This window comes from Podarcis vaucheri, assembly GCF_965113315.1.
Source record: "Podarcis vaucheri genome assembly, chromosome: 11".
Classification (NCBI taxonomy): domain Eukaryota; kingdom Metazoa; phylum Chordata; class Lepidosauria; order Squamata; family Lacertidae; genus Podarcis; species Podarcis vaucheri.
The window spans coordinates 9,561,478-9,577,127 of record NC_138749.1 but is presented as its reverse complement, the minus strand read 5'-3'; the positions used below and the strand labels follow the sequence as shown (position 1 = coordinate 9,577,127).

Below are 15,650 nucleotides of genomic sequence, written 5' to 3'. Positions count from 1 at the left end.
CAAGGTTAATAGAGGCCTCGTCTGGAGGAAATAAAATAACTGAACCATCTTATTAATCAACACTCATTTCCTCCACCTTACAAAGGGACACGGCTCCAGCATGTTTGGTAAATTGCATTTTTTCCTGACTCCAGTTTCCACCCTCCTTCTTTCATTCACGTTGAACTTATTCAACATTTTGGTTCAATTTGGGTTTAATTAAAGGTAACCCTTTTGAAAACCCTGACGAAAGAGAAGTATACATTCAACTGTGACCGCTGGCTGGATAGCAACGAGGACGACAACGAGATTGTGCGGGAACTAACAGCCGAAGGCCCACAGGTGGCTGAAGTGAAGCCAGGTGAGGAGAAAGAGGACCTCCGGGAGGGGGGTGCATTTGGGTAGCAATTAATCTCCCCCGCCCCATCCTCATTGGTACTGTATCTCCTGCAGATGCCATTAACAGGCTGAATGGCTGCAAAATTTCATTATGAAGTTGTTGGTTTTTTAAAAATAAAAAAACCCAGCTCTTTCTGGAGTCGTCCTTGTTACTCCTGCTGGGTCATAGGAAATGTTAGGGGCTTAGCAGTATAGTCGTCATTTGGGCTACACCTTCTTTGTGTCTTGAGTTCCTTTGGAGAAAGCTGTGAAAAAATATAATAATTATAATAATTATAATTATAATTATTAATAATTTATTATTTATACCCCGCCCATCTGGCTTTGTTTCCCCAGCCACTCTGGGCGGCTTCCAACTGAATATTAAAAACAATACAGCATTAGACATTAAAAACTTCCCTAAAGAGGGCTTTCTTCACTTGTCTTTTAAAAGTAAAATAGTTCTTTATTGCCTTGACATCTGCTGGGAGGACGTTCCACAGGGCAGGCGCCACTACTGAGAAGGCCCTCTGCCTGGTTCCCTGTAACCTTACTTCTCGCAGTGAGGGAATTGCCAGAAGGCCCTCGGAGCTGGACCTCAGTGTCCTGGCTGAACGATGGGGTTGGAGATGCTCCTTCAGGTATACAGGATAATTTGGGCACAGTCTAACCCCCTTATCCAACGTCCTGAATGGGGGTTGGATGCACCCGGCCCAGAACTAGCGTCCGCCAAGGCAGAGCTCCCCATTCTGCCATCCAAAAGTGGAGGTGAGAGCAAATCCAGTCAGAATCTGTCCTTCCAGTGAGCACTCAGGGCTGATTTCCTTAAGAATGGATAGGTTTGATCTTCTTGCAGTCCATGGGACTCTCAAATGTCTCCTCCAGCACCATAATTCAGAAGCATCAATTCTTTGGTGATCAGCCTTCTTTATGGTCCAGCTCTCACTTCCATACATCACTACTGGGAAAACCATAGCTTTTACTATATGGACCTTTGTTGGCAAGGTGATGTCTCTGCTTTTTAAGATGCTGTCTAGGTTTGTCATCACTTTTCTCCCAAGAAGCAGGCATCTTAGGTGCAATTAACTTGAGCAGTTTTAACCAGACACGGTTGAAGGCAGGCTGGTTGAAGTAGCACAAGTTAAACTGAAGCAAGGCTTGCAAACCCCTTCTGTGCCAGTTCCTCTTGGGGGTAAAGGTAAAGGGACCCCTGACCATTAGGTCCAGTCACGGACAACACTGGGGTTGTGGCACTCATCTCGCTTTATTTCCCGAGGGAGCTGGCGTACAACTTCTGGGTCATGTGGCCAGTATGACTAAGCCGCTTCTGGCGAACCAGAGCAGTGCACGGAAACACAGTTTACCTTCCCGCCTGAGCGGTGCCTATTTATCAACTTGCACTTTGACATGCTTTCGAACTGCTAGGTGGCAGGAGCAGGGACCGAGCAACAGGAGCTCACTCCATCGCGGGGATTCGAACCGCCAACCTTCTGATCGGCAAGCCCTAGGCTCTGTGATTTAACCCACAGCGCCACCCGTGTTGTGCCAGTTTCTCTTGGGGGTAACCCAGCACAAAAATAACTTTAAAGCTCTCCTCCTTGCTTTGGGATGGCAGGGCCCAACTCTGTGTTACAAAGAGGTCCGCAAACATGACATGAAGGCTGGCAACATCAACCCCGCTGTGTGGGAATCCCTTGCAGACAACCACTGGCCTGGAGACAGGCAGTCAGGTCACGTATCCTTAGCAGTGACCAGAGGAGAAATGACCCCTGGGAGAAGCGCGGTGAGATATATAGTTTTCTATCTAGCACCATATTGCTTACACTGGTGTAGGTGGTGTGTTAGGGGGGTAGTATCTCTGGTGGGAAGAACATTGTGTTCCTTCTGGGTAGTTTGTCCACCTTTGGTCCCCATATGTCAGGCTTCGAGGAATCTTACCCTCCCCCAGTGACAGCAAGAAGCAGAGAAAAACAAAGAGGACTTCTTACTTATGAGTTTATTCAATCATCACATCGAGAGACAAAGGAATGCAGTCTGCCTCCCGTTAATGACGTTGCTCTAACTGATCTCCTCCTGCCTCCCTTCCTACCAACCAACCAACAGCACTTCCCCTTATGGTGGCCAGCAGGGGCTAATTGTCTCTGAGTCCTTTGCTCTTGCATTCTCAATGAAATCTGGGTTCTAGGAGAGGGGGGGGGGTCAGAAATGCTCTCCAGTGATAACGCGTCAGCTGGCTGCTCTGTCTCCATCTCTGCCTTATCTTCTCCCAACACCTCCCAACTCTTCTGTTCGCCTGTCTCTGAGCTTCCTCAAACCACTGCTGTAACTCAATACTGCCTTCCTCTTCTCTAGAAGCTTCAGGGGGAGGGAGGGGGTGATCTCCACCATTCCTCCCCAGTCTCGTCCCCCTCAGTCCACTCCCTGACACCACCCTGCACTCAACTCTCATCTGTGGCTCCTATAAGTTGTCATTATGCTACAGTGACCACACCCTGGGTATGCCTTCAACTGACCAGCTAAACAAAGTGAGGGCAGGTGATGGGTTCCAAATCCTCAATGAGTTAGGGACTTCCCTTGTATGCAAAGACTGGCTCTAACAGATTAGGCAGATGAGACCAATATTGGGTCCAATGGTCAAGAATGGAGGGCCTTCTCAGTGGTGGTGCCTGCCCTGTGGAACACCCTCCCATCAGATATCAAGGAGATAAACAACTATCTAACTTTTAGAAGATATCTGAAGGCAGCCCTGTTTATTCTGTTTTTAGTGTTGTGTTGGGAGCCGCCCAGAGTGGCTGGGGAAACCCAGCCAGATGAGCGGGGTATAAATAATAAAATTATTATTATTATTATTATTATTATTATTATTATTATTATTATTATTACCGTATTTTTTGCTCCATAAGATGCACCTGACAATAAGACGCACCTAGTTTTTAGAGGAGGGAAACAAGAAAAATATATATTCTGAACAGTGGATGTATGATTTTTGTGGTTCATGCCACAAACATGATATGTGATTTGACAGTGAGTTTGGGGTAGCCCAATGCAAAAATCCTGAGGATCCATATGGATCTGTGCTTTGTAACCATATTTTTGCACCATTGCGTCACCACGAAACAGTGGATGTGTGAGTTTTTTGGTGCAGGCTGTAGCCATGGACATGCTATGTGATCCAATGGTGAATTTGGGGCGACCCAATGCAAAAATCCTGAGGATCCATGGGCTTTTACCTCCCCCCTCCCAAGCAGCCTCCTTTATCGCTAGCCTCCCTTATCTCCCTCCCAATTGCTTGCCGATCAGCTGCTTCCTTTCAACACCCCCTTCCCTCTTGTTTGCCTTAGTGTCTTTTCCTTAGCTGGAACAGTTTTTTGCTCCTCCTTTTCTTCTAATTTCTCTCCTCATTGCTTGTTTTTAGTATTCCTGTCTCCTCTCCTTGCAAATTCGCTGTCTTTACCACCTCCCCTTCCCAGGCAGCCTCCTTTACCAGCTGCCTTACCTCCCTCTGATCGCTTGCCGATCAGCGGCTTTGTTTCAACACCCACTTCCCTCTTTCTTAAAAAAAAGGGGGGAAGCACAATCTGCTTTTTGCCCCAGGGCAATTTGGCTTCAGGGACCATGCATTTGCTCCATAAGATGCACAGACATTTCCCCTTACTTTTTAGAAGGAAAAAAGTGTGTCTTATGGATCGAAAAATACGGTATTATTATTATTATTATTATTATTATTATTATTATTATTATTATTATGCGCCTTCTGCCCATGCGGTAGAGGGAAGTGAGGGGCAGGTGGGGCTTGTTAACCTGAGAAGGTTGCCCATCTAGGAGAAGGAAAACTGATTCTAAACCTCAGCTGCCTTGCGGGATATCTTTGGGAGTAGACAAGGCTATGGAGTAAGCCCTACACACATCCAGAGTGGAGTCCCTAAGATGGTGAGATGGCCATTGTCTCTTGAGACAGACAAATGCCAACAACAACAAATCAAATTGCCTATGGTGACCAGCAGTGGCTCTGCCCTACCTAGAGATCTTGTGGACTGAACCAGCGCTGCACCACCGAGCTGTGGTCTTTCCCTTAAATGCAGCTCTGCTGATCCAGTGTGGAGCTACCTATGAAGGTGACCCGGAAACTGCAATTAATCCAGAATGCGGCAGCTAGAATGGTGTCTGGGAGTGGCCGTTGGGACCACATAACACCGGTCCTGAAAGATCTGCATTGGCTCCCAGTACATTTCTGAGCACAATTCAAAGTGTTGATGCTGACCTTTAAAGCCCTAAACGGCCTCAGCCCTTTATACCTGAAAGAGTGTCTCCACCCCCATGATTCTGCCTGGACACTGAGATCCAGCGCCGAGGGCCTTCTGACGGTTCCCTCATTGCAAGAAGTGAGGTTACAGGGAACCAGACAGAGGGCCTTCTCAGTAGTGGCGCCCGCCCTGTGGAACGCCCTCCCTTCAGATGTGAAGGAAATAAGCAGCTATCTTCTCTTTAAAAGACATCTGAAGGCAGCCCTGTTTAGGGAAGTTTTTAATATTTAATGCTGTATTGTTTTTAACACTTGATTGGAAGCCGCCCAGAGTGGCTGTGGAAACTCAGCCAGATGGGCGGGGTATAAATAATAATAATAATAATAATAATTATTATTATTATTATTATTATTATTATTATTATTATTATTGACGCGGGTGGCGCTGTGGGTTAAACCACAGAGCCTAGGACTTGCCGATCAGAAGGTTGGCGGTTCGAATCCCTGTGACGGGGTGAGCTCCCGTTGCTCCGTCCCTGCTCCTGCCAACCTAGCAGTTTGAAAGCATGTTAAAGTGCAAGTAGATAAATAGGTACCACTCCGGCGGGAAGGTAAACGGCGTTTCCTTGTGCTGCTCTGGTTCGCCAGAAGTGGCTTAGTCATCCTGGCCACATGACCCGGAAGCTGTCTGCGGACAAACGCTGGCTCCCTCGGCCTATAGAGCGAGATGAGCGCACAACCCCAGAGTCTGTCATGACTGGACCTAATGGTCAGGGGTCCCTTTACCTATTATTATTATTATTATTATTATACTTGTATATAGATATACATCATAATATGCATTGTAAAACATTGCTGCATCATCTTAGTCAAACATAGCCTGGCATTCCATGGAAAATGAAGCTGGCCTAGTTTAAACTGCTACCGTCACACTGGTGTGTATCACGGATATGGCACAACCACCAATCAGCCTCAAGTGCTTAGGCCCGCAGTTGAATAAAAGCAGAATTTGGGATTACAGTAGATCTGAGCCATCTCTGGCAGTACCTTCCTGCTCATTGATCAGTATGCAAAGGAGAGCTGTTCCCGAGAAGTTGTGCAAATGATTATAATTGCAAATGCTATGATTAACATGTCAACAAACCTTTGATGAAGTTTATTTTTAATCCGCTGTGTGAAGTGGCTGCGAGGAACAGTGCGTGTTCCCTGGCTGGGCTCTGCTGTTTGGCAACTGCATGGAGCAAAGGCCACGAGGAGCAAAGTTTGATGATGCTCTTGCTTCTCCATTTCAGGAGCTGGCCACTTTGGTCCAATGCAGATGTCGCAAACTGTGATTTGCTAATCGGGAGCCAGCCTCAGGAGCACACGCTCACTTCCTCTAGCCCTCTCTAGTCAAAATCCCTGCTCCAGTATGTTATCACACTTAGTGAAGGATGGAAGGAGCTGCCAATCTCTGTCTTAGAAGCCTTTTCCTGGAAGTAGTGTAGCAGAGCTAAACAGGAAGCCCTAGCTGATTTCTGAGGCAACAAGCATGCAAGGTGTTGGTGTTAACCTTTAAAGCCCTAAACGGCTTCGGCCCATTATACCTGAAGGAGTGTCTCCACCTCATCAGTGGCGTAGCGTGGGTTCTTAGCACCCGGGGCAAGGCAAGTAATTTGCGCCCCCTAACCCGTAGATTTTAGCACTTGAGTCTCTTCCGCGCCCCCCCAGATGTTGCGCCAGGTGCGGCAGGCCCCCCCTGCACCCCCACGCTACGCCACTGCTCCCACCACAAGTCTTCAGGACAGCCATCCGAAGGCTGGCGCGGGGAGAAGGTCTCTCCGCCCCACCGCCAGGCTTCGGAGCAGCCTTCCGAAGCCTGGCGGTGGGGCGGAGAGCCCTCCTCCCGCTGCCAGCCTTCGGAGCATCCTTCCGAAGCCTGGCGGTGGGAGGAGGTCTCTCTGCCCCACTGCCAGGCTTCGGAGGAGGTCCGAGGACAGTGGGGAAGACGCGTTGCGCTTCCCCGCTGTCCTGGAGATTCCCCTATGGAGTTTTGTCTTGCGAAGGGCCGGCCAAACGCGCCCCCCCATGTTGCGGCCGGTGCGGCCGGCACCCCTGGCACCCCCCACGCTACGCCACTGCACCTCATCATTCTGTCTGGACGCTGAGGTCCAGTGCCCAGGGACTTCTGGCGATTCCCCCACTGCAAGAAGCAAAGCTACAGGGAACCAGGCAGAGGGCCTTCTCGGTAGTGGCGCCTGCCCTGTGGAACACCCTCCCACCAGATGTCAAAGAGATAAACAACTACCTGACATTTAGAAAACATCTGAAGGCAGCTCTGTTCAGGGAAGTTTTTAATGTGTGACATTTTTATGTATTTTTAATCTTTGTTGGAAGCCACCCAGAGTCGCTGGGGAAACCCAGCCAGATGGATGGGGTACAAATATATTATTATTATTCTCTCCAACCACCTCAAAAGAGTTTTCACACAACATAACCCTATATAAACTCACAAAGATATGTCCAACAATGCAGGATAAATGTTGGCAATGTGGTAGTCATTATGCAGGTCGCTTACACATATTTGGGACTTGCCCAGTGTTTTCAAATTTACTGAGAGCCAGTGTGGTGTAGTGGTTAAGAAGCGGTGGACTCGTAATCTGGGGAACTGGGTTCGGCTCCCTCTGCCAATAAAGCAAGATGAGCACCGCAACCTCAGAGTTGGTCACAACTGGACCTAATGGTCCGGGATCCCTTTTACCTTTATTATTATTATTATTATTGGATTCCTTAACCTCTGCCTTTGCAGTGAAAAAGTACCGGGTCGTCGTTCACACCGGGATGGTGAGTGGAAGCGGTACAGATGCCAACGTCTTCACTTGCCTCTATGGGGATCAGGGAGACACCGGAGACCGCGTCCTGCAGAACAGCGTGAACTCGATCAATAAATTTGAGAAGGGCAATGTAAGTCTGCCTGCCTGTTTAAGAAGACACCATGATATACTAGCTGTGGAAAGAGGGAGAGGGCCAGCCCAAATAATAGACATGGGGCCAGTTGTCCCAGGCAGATGCCAGCATTGGCAGGAATGCTGAGCAGTCAGTTCACAGGTGGCAGTGCCATGGCCTTTTTAAAGGATCACAGGTGAAGCCTGGAAGCTGGCTGCTCAGATTTTTATCCCTTGTTCTAGCTGCCACAGCTAGTGTGCCATTTTGCTGTGGAGCTGGAGGGGCAGTGTTTGGTCATTGTCAAGTGACTACAGGAAGTGCTGCCTAACCCATCTAGTGGAAGGGAACGTTTGCCATTTTACATGTGGAACAGAGCCTTTTTCCGGCTGATGGGGGTACGTCTGCCGGAGGGTAATGCCCCAAACCATTGTGCGGTTGGTCCTGCCTCCTCTTTTGGAAGTGGCAGCCATTTTGTATTACGCCACACACGCGCCACATGTCAGCCATTTTGTGACTGGCGTGAACAGCACTTTGTCAACAGTCCAAAGGTGGCTCAAAAAGGCTTGCAATCCCCGAGTTATTTTACATAGTTAGCTATTATTAGGAAGGGTGTGTGTGTGTGTACCATTTTAACGTTCTGCCTCACATGCCAAAACTGTCCAGAGTCAGTTTTCTCCAAACAGCTGGAACGGCACATCTTGCGAAGTGATTTAATTCCGCTTCTACACAGTGGCAGCTCAGATATATAACAAAAGGGTTGCACTTTTATGCTACAAAACAAAACAAATCCGAAAGGGAACGTCCCAAGCTGCTTATAAATAACTTTAATGTAGTTTTTCTTTTGGGGAAGAGAATCCAGAAGGGCTGGAGGCAGAGAGCAATTCCCTGAAGAAGAATTCACCACAGCTTGAAACCTGCCGGACATTTAAAAAGAGACTATATTGAAGTTATTTATAAGCACCTTGAGATGTTCCCTTTTGTTTTCATGAGCTGTAAAACATGAGCCAGACCTGAAGTGCTCCCTCAGATTCCTTTTTCATCTCTGATGGGGGTTGTTGTCAGGAGATGTCTGAATCTTCTCTAAACAAGCCCTCGGTATGTACCTATTGCTGTTTCTCAAACTTAACTATATCAATGTTAGCAGCTTAAAAGAGTTTTAAGCAACACTGATTTGTATAACCATTTGTGTGTGTATATAACCACTTTACATTTAAAGCACTCTTATACCACTATAACAATCATGGCTTGCCCAAAAAGAATGCTTAGAGCTGTAGTTTTTAAACTGTAGTTTGAGAGTCGTTAGGAGAAACCTCACAGAGCTACAATTCCCAGCCCCCTTAAAAACTACAGCTCTCAATATTCTTTTAGGAAAGTTGTTATAAATCTTACAGAAATCATTTAGAAAGGTACCTGCACATTTTGCTTCATAACTTTCTTCTTAGGAGAGCTAAAAGAAAAAAGAAAAAAAGCTCAGAGTTTAGAGCCCTGTGCTGGCTGTTTACCTAGTACATCCACATACTCTACTCACCTCTTGACACCCACCATCGGGGCAATCAATTTATTGGGGAAGGCCCTCTTTAGACGGCACTCCAAAATGTGGCAAGCCAGCCTGTTGCATTTGGAAGCTTTCCGGCTCATTTTGCTCTGTCACGTCCCGGGCTTCTGTCCTGCAAGTCCTACAAGTGATGGCAGGTGTACATTAAGCCTTGCTGGGACAGAACTCGGGCACCAAATTGAATAAACTATTATGGGGGGCTCCACCCTACAACACAAGATTTGGCACCTGCTCACCATTTCAGTAAGGGACACGGGTGGCACTGTGGGTTAAACCACAGAGCCTAGGACTTGCCAATCAGAAGGTCGGCGGTTCAAATCCCCGTGACAGGGTGAGCTCCCGTTGCTCGGTCCCTGCTCCTGCCAACCTAGCAGTTTGAAAGCACGTCAAAGTGCAAGTAGATAAATAGGTACCGTTCTGGTGGGAAGGTAAACGGCGTTTCCGTGTGATGCTCTGTTTCGCCAGAAGCGGCTTAGTCATGCTGGCCAGATGACCCGGAAGCTGCATGCTGGCTCTCTCGGCCAGTAAAGCGAGACGAGCGCCGCAACCCCAGAGTCGGCCACGACTGGACCTAATGGTCAGGGGTCCCTTTAACTTTACACCATTTCATCCTGCATCACAAGATGTGGCACCTGCTCACCATTTCAATGACAATGCCTATCAACTTGGGGGTGGTGGTATCCCCCTCAAATATTTTATTGGGGACAAAGGGAGCTTGGCCCCTAGGAGTTGGCTCCTAGAGGTGGAAGGCAAGGGGACCACCAGCAGATGGAGTCAGAGCTGATGACAGGAAGCGCCAACTCCCCCTGGCTGATGGTAAGTAAAATGGCAGGCAGTTAGGGGACTGGCTGTTGGGGGCAGTTCCTCATTTGCCCCAGTAAACCAGCCTCCCCTACCTGAACCCATTTCTCTCAGATCTGAGTCCACCATTCCAGGTCTAGAAAAGTGTGTTTGTTTCTCGACGTTCTTGTCTCCCATTTTGACCATTTTCTTTCTGCTTTCCCCTGCGCCAAAGGCCGATGAGTTCATCATTGAGGCGGTCGACCTGAAGCAGGTGAGAAGGGTGAGGATAGGGCATGACGGCAAAGGAGGAAGCAGCGGCTGGTACCTTGGCAAAGTGATAGTGAGGGAAGATGGACAGCCAGAGAGTGAGGATCAAGAATTCCCCTGCTACAGGTACTAGGAAAAATGTCAGGCTCTGCCTGTGCTCTGTCAACTGGCTGAGTGTTCAGGACGGCAGGCTACCCTTTTGCTTTAAACACACGATGAGCACACTGTGGGCCTCGTTGTACAAAACCCGTCACCTCCATTCTCTCAAGTCATGCCTCAGAGAGAAAATTACAAACAAGGATAGAATAGGCATCAGCCACCCAACATAACCCCAATGGCCTCAACCACTGAACCTCACCATAAACGCTCCTGACACAAGCATTATGAGGCTATCTTAGCCTAGCACAGAGTGGTTGAAAATAGCATCAACAATAAATAACAATAATTTTAGGAAGTGTGCAGGCTACTAGGATACTGCATGCAAGTGGAATGTACAGCCCTTTCAAAGGAATAGTTCATAAGGTGAAATGATTTAGAATTATTACAATTTACAGTTTTCCCACTGACCAATTTTTTGGTTTAAAACATGGTATTCTTTCCTTCCAATCCAGTGGCCTTGAAAAATAAAAATGGGTGCTGTATAAATAAAGCCACAATTGGTTCTCCTTTCCATGTGATCTACCTGAGCATCAGGCAATAACGTCCCTCAGAATCGTGGAGGCAGCTAATTCTAAACCCCAAAGAGACATCACACCAATCAGGAACACGAAGACCAAGGCCCAGATCTTAAAATCTCTTGCTCTGCAGTCACAGAAACACATGCCACAAAAAGGGGCACATGATCCTTAACATCTCCCAAGCCCTCTTTTCCATGTAAGACAGTCACATCTCAAGAGAAATTTCCTTTGCTGTCCTTATACCTCTATTATCTCTACCTTTCAAATAGAAAGAGGGTCACATGACAGCCTGCAGCAGAAGAACCCAGCCCAATGCTGGCACGTGCATTCTTTGCCAACATGGCTGCCTTCTGCTTGGCGGTTGTGTCATGGGCTCTTGAGAAATTTGAAGACAAAGGTGCTCGCCAACTGCATCCTCTTTTATGAAGGAAAGCAGATCTCTCCATGACCTGTAGATATTGGATGACAACCATTCCAGGCCTGCTGGTCAAGGAGTCTTCCGATTTCTTTGGGGTGTTTCTTTTTTTTTTTGGAGAAGCATTAAATCTTTGTATGAAACGTTGATCACAAACTATGGGCCTTGCTTATGGCTGATGTAGATGCTACACTCCTTACAAGGAGGCTGCTGGAAGCAGCTTTCCTGTGATGAGTGATCCCTGTTGTAAGACCAAAACAGGAAGTATCTCAGAAGAACTTCTCATGAAGGTGCCACCTAAACAGCAAGATGTCTTGACCATGGCGGTGGCTTAATCCCTAGTCACTGGAACAAGATCCTAGGATGGGAACAGCATCAAGAGCTGCACGAGACACAGGTACTAAGTTGCAGCAAGGTAAAAAGCAAAGACCAAAACCAACTCTACAAAGACTTCCTTCTTCGGGAAGTTATCTTGGTTGTTTCTACAGCTGCTTTCCTTATATTCTTACTTCTCGATCTCTGCCACAAGTCACTACAGCAGAAGATTACTGTTCCTAACTAATGTTGGGCCAAAACCGTGGACGTACATGTCGACGAACCTTTTACATCTCCCATGAAACACACCCTCCCTTCTGAGCAAAATTGTTCGCTGGGGGCGGGTATCAGTGGAAGATGAAATGTGTCCTCATTGCCAAGGCAACCAGACCAAAACAGAATTGCTCGGATCTAATTGTTGCACATTTTCCCTAGCCGGTGCAGAATGCAGATGTCATCCATCGACACTTGCTTTCGGTGGGATATGCATTCGGATATATATCCTCACCCACATATTTCTCCAGCCTAGTCATAAGCAACTGGAATTGGGAAAGTCTTGCCTAGTAATGAAAGTGGACAAAATCGCCAGTATGGTGTAGACAAATAACGAGCATCAACATTAACGCCTAGGCAAGAGAGATCCATTTCCTCCTATTCAGAGGAGGGCAGTAGATTTGTTTTCTCTCAGTGCTGTTGTCACATAGTCCTGCCTGACTGGTTGCAGGGTGCTGTGGCATCATCGTGATCTTTGATTGGCTGGGATCATGGTGTGATGTGGCCTTTTCAAGTAGAACAAAATGGCGCCCCAGCAGTAGCAGGCAGAGGGGAAAATGGCAGCAAACAAACACAACATTTTTTGCAAGAAAGTGTTTTTTCTCCACAATGAACATCCCTAAACAGCAGGTTTTGCAGCTAAAATGAAAACTCAGGTGCATTCCTGCTAATTGAGGCATCTAAACCTTTCCAAAGCGCTTACCTTTGGCCACATGGTTTTAGAGACTGAAAGGGAAGAATACTGGGTAGAGTACATACCCGACAATCAACAAATGTTCAGCGAGCGGAAATGGGGTTCCTTTGTTTTGCATGCCGTGGTGCTTTGCCAGGGTCTCATAGCTATTTTGCATTTTTTTAAAAAATGGAATATACAGTCACCAAATGCGTGCAATGCATCTGTTGCCAGGCTGCACCAGTTCAGACTGCAAATTGTGTGTGTGTGTGTCAGAGAGCGAGAGTGAGTGTGAGGGCTGGCCCTATGAGGAGACCGAGTGAGGCAGCTGTCTCAGGCAACAAATCCTGATGTGTGTGTGTGTGTGTGTGGAGGGGGGAGTGGCCAGAGCTGTGAGTCCCACATGGCCTGCCCTGTGCCCCTTACACCAGCCCGCTGCCCTTTAATGAAATCTCCAATTTTAAAAATGGGGTAGAATAGACAATGAGTAGCCCACTTTTTTTGTAGATGACTACGCGGGTAGCACTGTGGGTTAAACCACAGAGCCTAGGGCTTGCTGATCAGAAGGTCGGTGGTTCGAATCCCCATGACTGGGTGAGCTCCCGTTGCTCAGTCCCTGCTCCTGCCCACCTAGCAGTTCAAAAGTACGTCAAAGTGCAAGTAGATAAATAGGTACCACTCCAGCAGGAAGGTAAACGGCGTTTCCGTGTGCTGCTCTGGTTCGCCATGCTGGCCACCTGACCCTGAAGTCATGCTTAGTCATGCTGGCCACATGACCCGGAAGCTGTACGCCGGCTCCCTTGGCCAATAAAGCGAGATGAGTGCCACAACCCCAGAGTCAGTCGCGACTGGACCTAATGGTCAGGGGTCCCTTTACCTTTACCTTTACTACCTGGAATGTAACATGTCAGAGGTTAGGATAAAACAGAAATTATACATATTCTTAGTACCCTTTGGGGTCATTTTTTTCAAACTCCCCAAACAAAAAAGGTTTCAATCTTGCTGGTGATGTTTAAGGCATTAACTGCCAGAAGTTAACACCTTTCCCTAGCTCTTGTTCCCTGCCCCTTCCTTAAGCATTTCAAATCCACAACTGAGACATGGAATAAAGATGACAAATATATACATTTACCTTGCAAGGTGACATGCTCTTCTTCATTAGAGGTCTTCAAACAGAAGCTGCGTGGCCACCTGTCATGGATTCTTTCACTTGGGGGGGTCCCTTCCAACCCTACAATTCTGTGAATTATTGGATATTGTTTCTTCTTTGCCAGGTGTCTTGTAATCTGTTTCTTTATTCCAGATTGCCATAAAAAGGTCTCTAGGCACACAGGTTTGTTTCTCAGTATATACACTGTATCTTCCTGGATTTTAATAAACCTCCTGATGCTTGGCTGGTAATAGCAGGTAACTTAACTTTTATTTGCTGACCAGATGGCTTGACAAGAATGAGGATGATGGCATGATTATTCGAGAGTTAGTTCCAGCTGGGAGATCATCTATTCTGGAAAGTGAGTTTGCAAATGGATTTCATGTCTGGCTGTTCAGTTTCTATTTCATTGGGACGGGGGTAGATAGAAAGCATTCTTTTAACTTGTGTCTTTACACTTGCTAAGATCTTCTCATTTTTTCTGGCCAAGTCCTTTGAATATCTATTTTTTCTTTCCTCCGTCAAGCATAGGAATGGGTGACACTGACCATTTCAGCTGGTCCTGAAAGAGTCTGAAGTATCATACATGAATTCATAGCTTCTGTCCTTTCCCTTCCTGTTCTTTTTCGATCACCAGTGATGAGGGATGAGTTTTTGCCATACGTTGTCAGGTCTCATACCTGGCACATGCTATTATTTCTGTAGATATCGGTTACCACATCAGCATAAAAACAGGGGACGTCCCTGGAGCCAGCTCAGATTCAAAGGTTTTGATCAAGCTCTATGGTGAAAAAGCAGACACGAAAAAGGAGACTCTTTTGGTGTCTGATAATGACTTAGAGGACTACTTTGAACGAGGACGGATCGATATCTTCACTCTTGACACAATGGACATTGGGGAGGTAAGAATGAACTACAAACATGGCTTTGAGCCACAAAGGACTGGTTTAATTGTTAGGGTCACGATGGCTTTAAAAATGGAGTGTGGTTGCCTAGCAGTTTATCATACTTTATGGCATCACATGCTTTCTAAACTGAAACCCACAGTTAAGCAATAGCTTTTTTAGGCTCACAGAAAACATCAGAAATAGCACGCAAGGACTCCAGAGCTCGTTATCGGACTCCATGTTGAGGAAAACAGTGGGTTGAGGCAGGGGAAGAGGAAAAATTGGAGCATGGTGTTTTGAACCCACTTAGGGGGCAAACCTATGGAAAGATCCACTGGGATAAGCATCTTAGGATGCAGTAGATCACTGGCCCAGCCAGCTGATTCCTGTCTCAGCCAGGTTCAGCTGGCATTAACTCCCCCATTCCAGCTTGGCCAAATATAGCTCCAGCACATCTTGCTCAGCTCAGCCCAGCTCAGCCTCAGCTGGCTGAGCTAAAACCAGGGTAAGTCCCCCCAAAGGTCATGGCGGGGGCATGGCAGAAAGAGGACCAAAATGGGTGAACTTAGAGTGGACCCTAAGCCCATTCAGTTCTGTGATGCAACCCAGCACCCCAGCATAAAATGCTCTTTTAGGAGGATATCTCAATCAGTAGAGAATGAGACTCTTAAACTTTGGGTCGTGGGTTCGAGCCCCCTATGGAGCAAAAGACTCCTGCATTTGCCGGCTGGATGTCCCTTGTGGTCCCTTTCAACTCTACAATTCTACGATTCCATGACTTGTTCTCTCTCTGCCATGCTTAGGTGGAGCAGAAGGCCTACTGCTGAAGGGGCTTTGGATCTGATGGAATTTTACACTAGCTTAACTTACATTGGCTTGCTTTACACCAACTTCTTGTGCATAGGACTCCTCCCTACCTCTGCAGTCTGTAGGAGTCTTAATATGATGTGCTGTTGGTGTTGCGCAGGTCCAGTTCATTTAGCCTCTCCTCAACAGGCTTCAGTCATTTTGAGAGCTGCTGGGATCATAATGATAACAACAACAACAACAACTGATCTCCAGGTTTTTTTTGTGTGTGTCCAATGTTAGTCATACTCAGAGCAGGACCATTGAAATCAATGGGCATGTCT

The 15,650-nt window shown here is 47.1% G+C and overlaps 1 protein-coding gene across 6 annotated transcripts in view; it reads left to right on the top strand.

Annotated features, from left to right (window-relative positions):
• LOXHD1 (lipoxygenase homology PLAT domains 1) overlaps nucleotides 1-15,650 on the top strand; it is a 196,146-nt gene that overhangs the window by 86,882 nt on the left and 93,614 nt on the right. For all 6 annotated transcript variants that reach the window (XR_014224459.1, XM_082241742.1, XM_082241744.1 and 3 more), the window contains 5 exons: nucleotides 205-340; nucleotides 7,389-7,543; nucleotides 10,096-10,256; nucleotides 13,918-13,994; nucleotides 14,339-14,535. Coding sequence is in view for 5 of the 6 variants with exons in the window: in XM_082241742.1 (XP_082097868.1) it covers nucleotides 205-340; nucleotides 7,389-7,543; nucleotides 10,096-10,256; nucleotides 13,918-13,994; nucleotides 14,339-14,535 (726 nt within the window). In the remaining variant the exon portion in view is untranslated. The remainder of the gene's footprint in view (nucleotides 1-204; nucleotides 341-7,388; nucleotides 7,544-10,095; nucleotides 10,257-13,917; nucleotides 13,995-14,338; nucleotides 14,536-15,650) is intronic.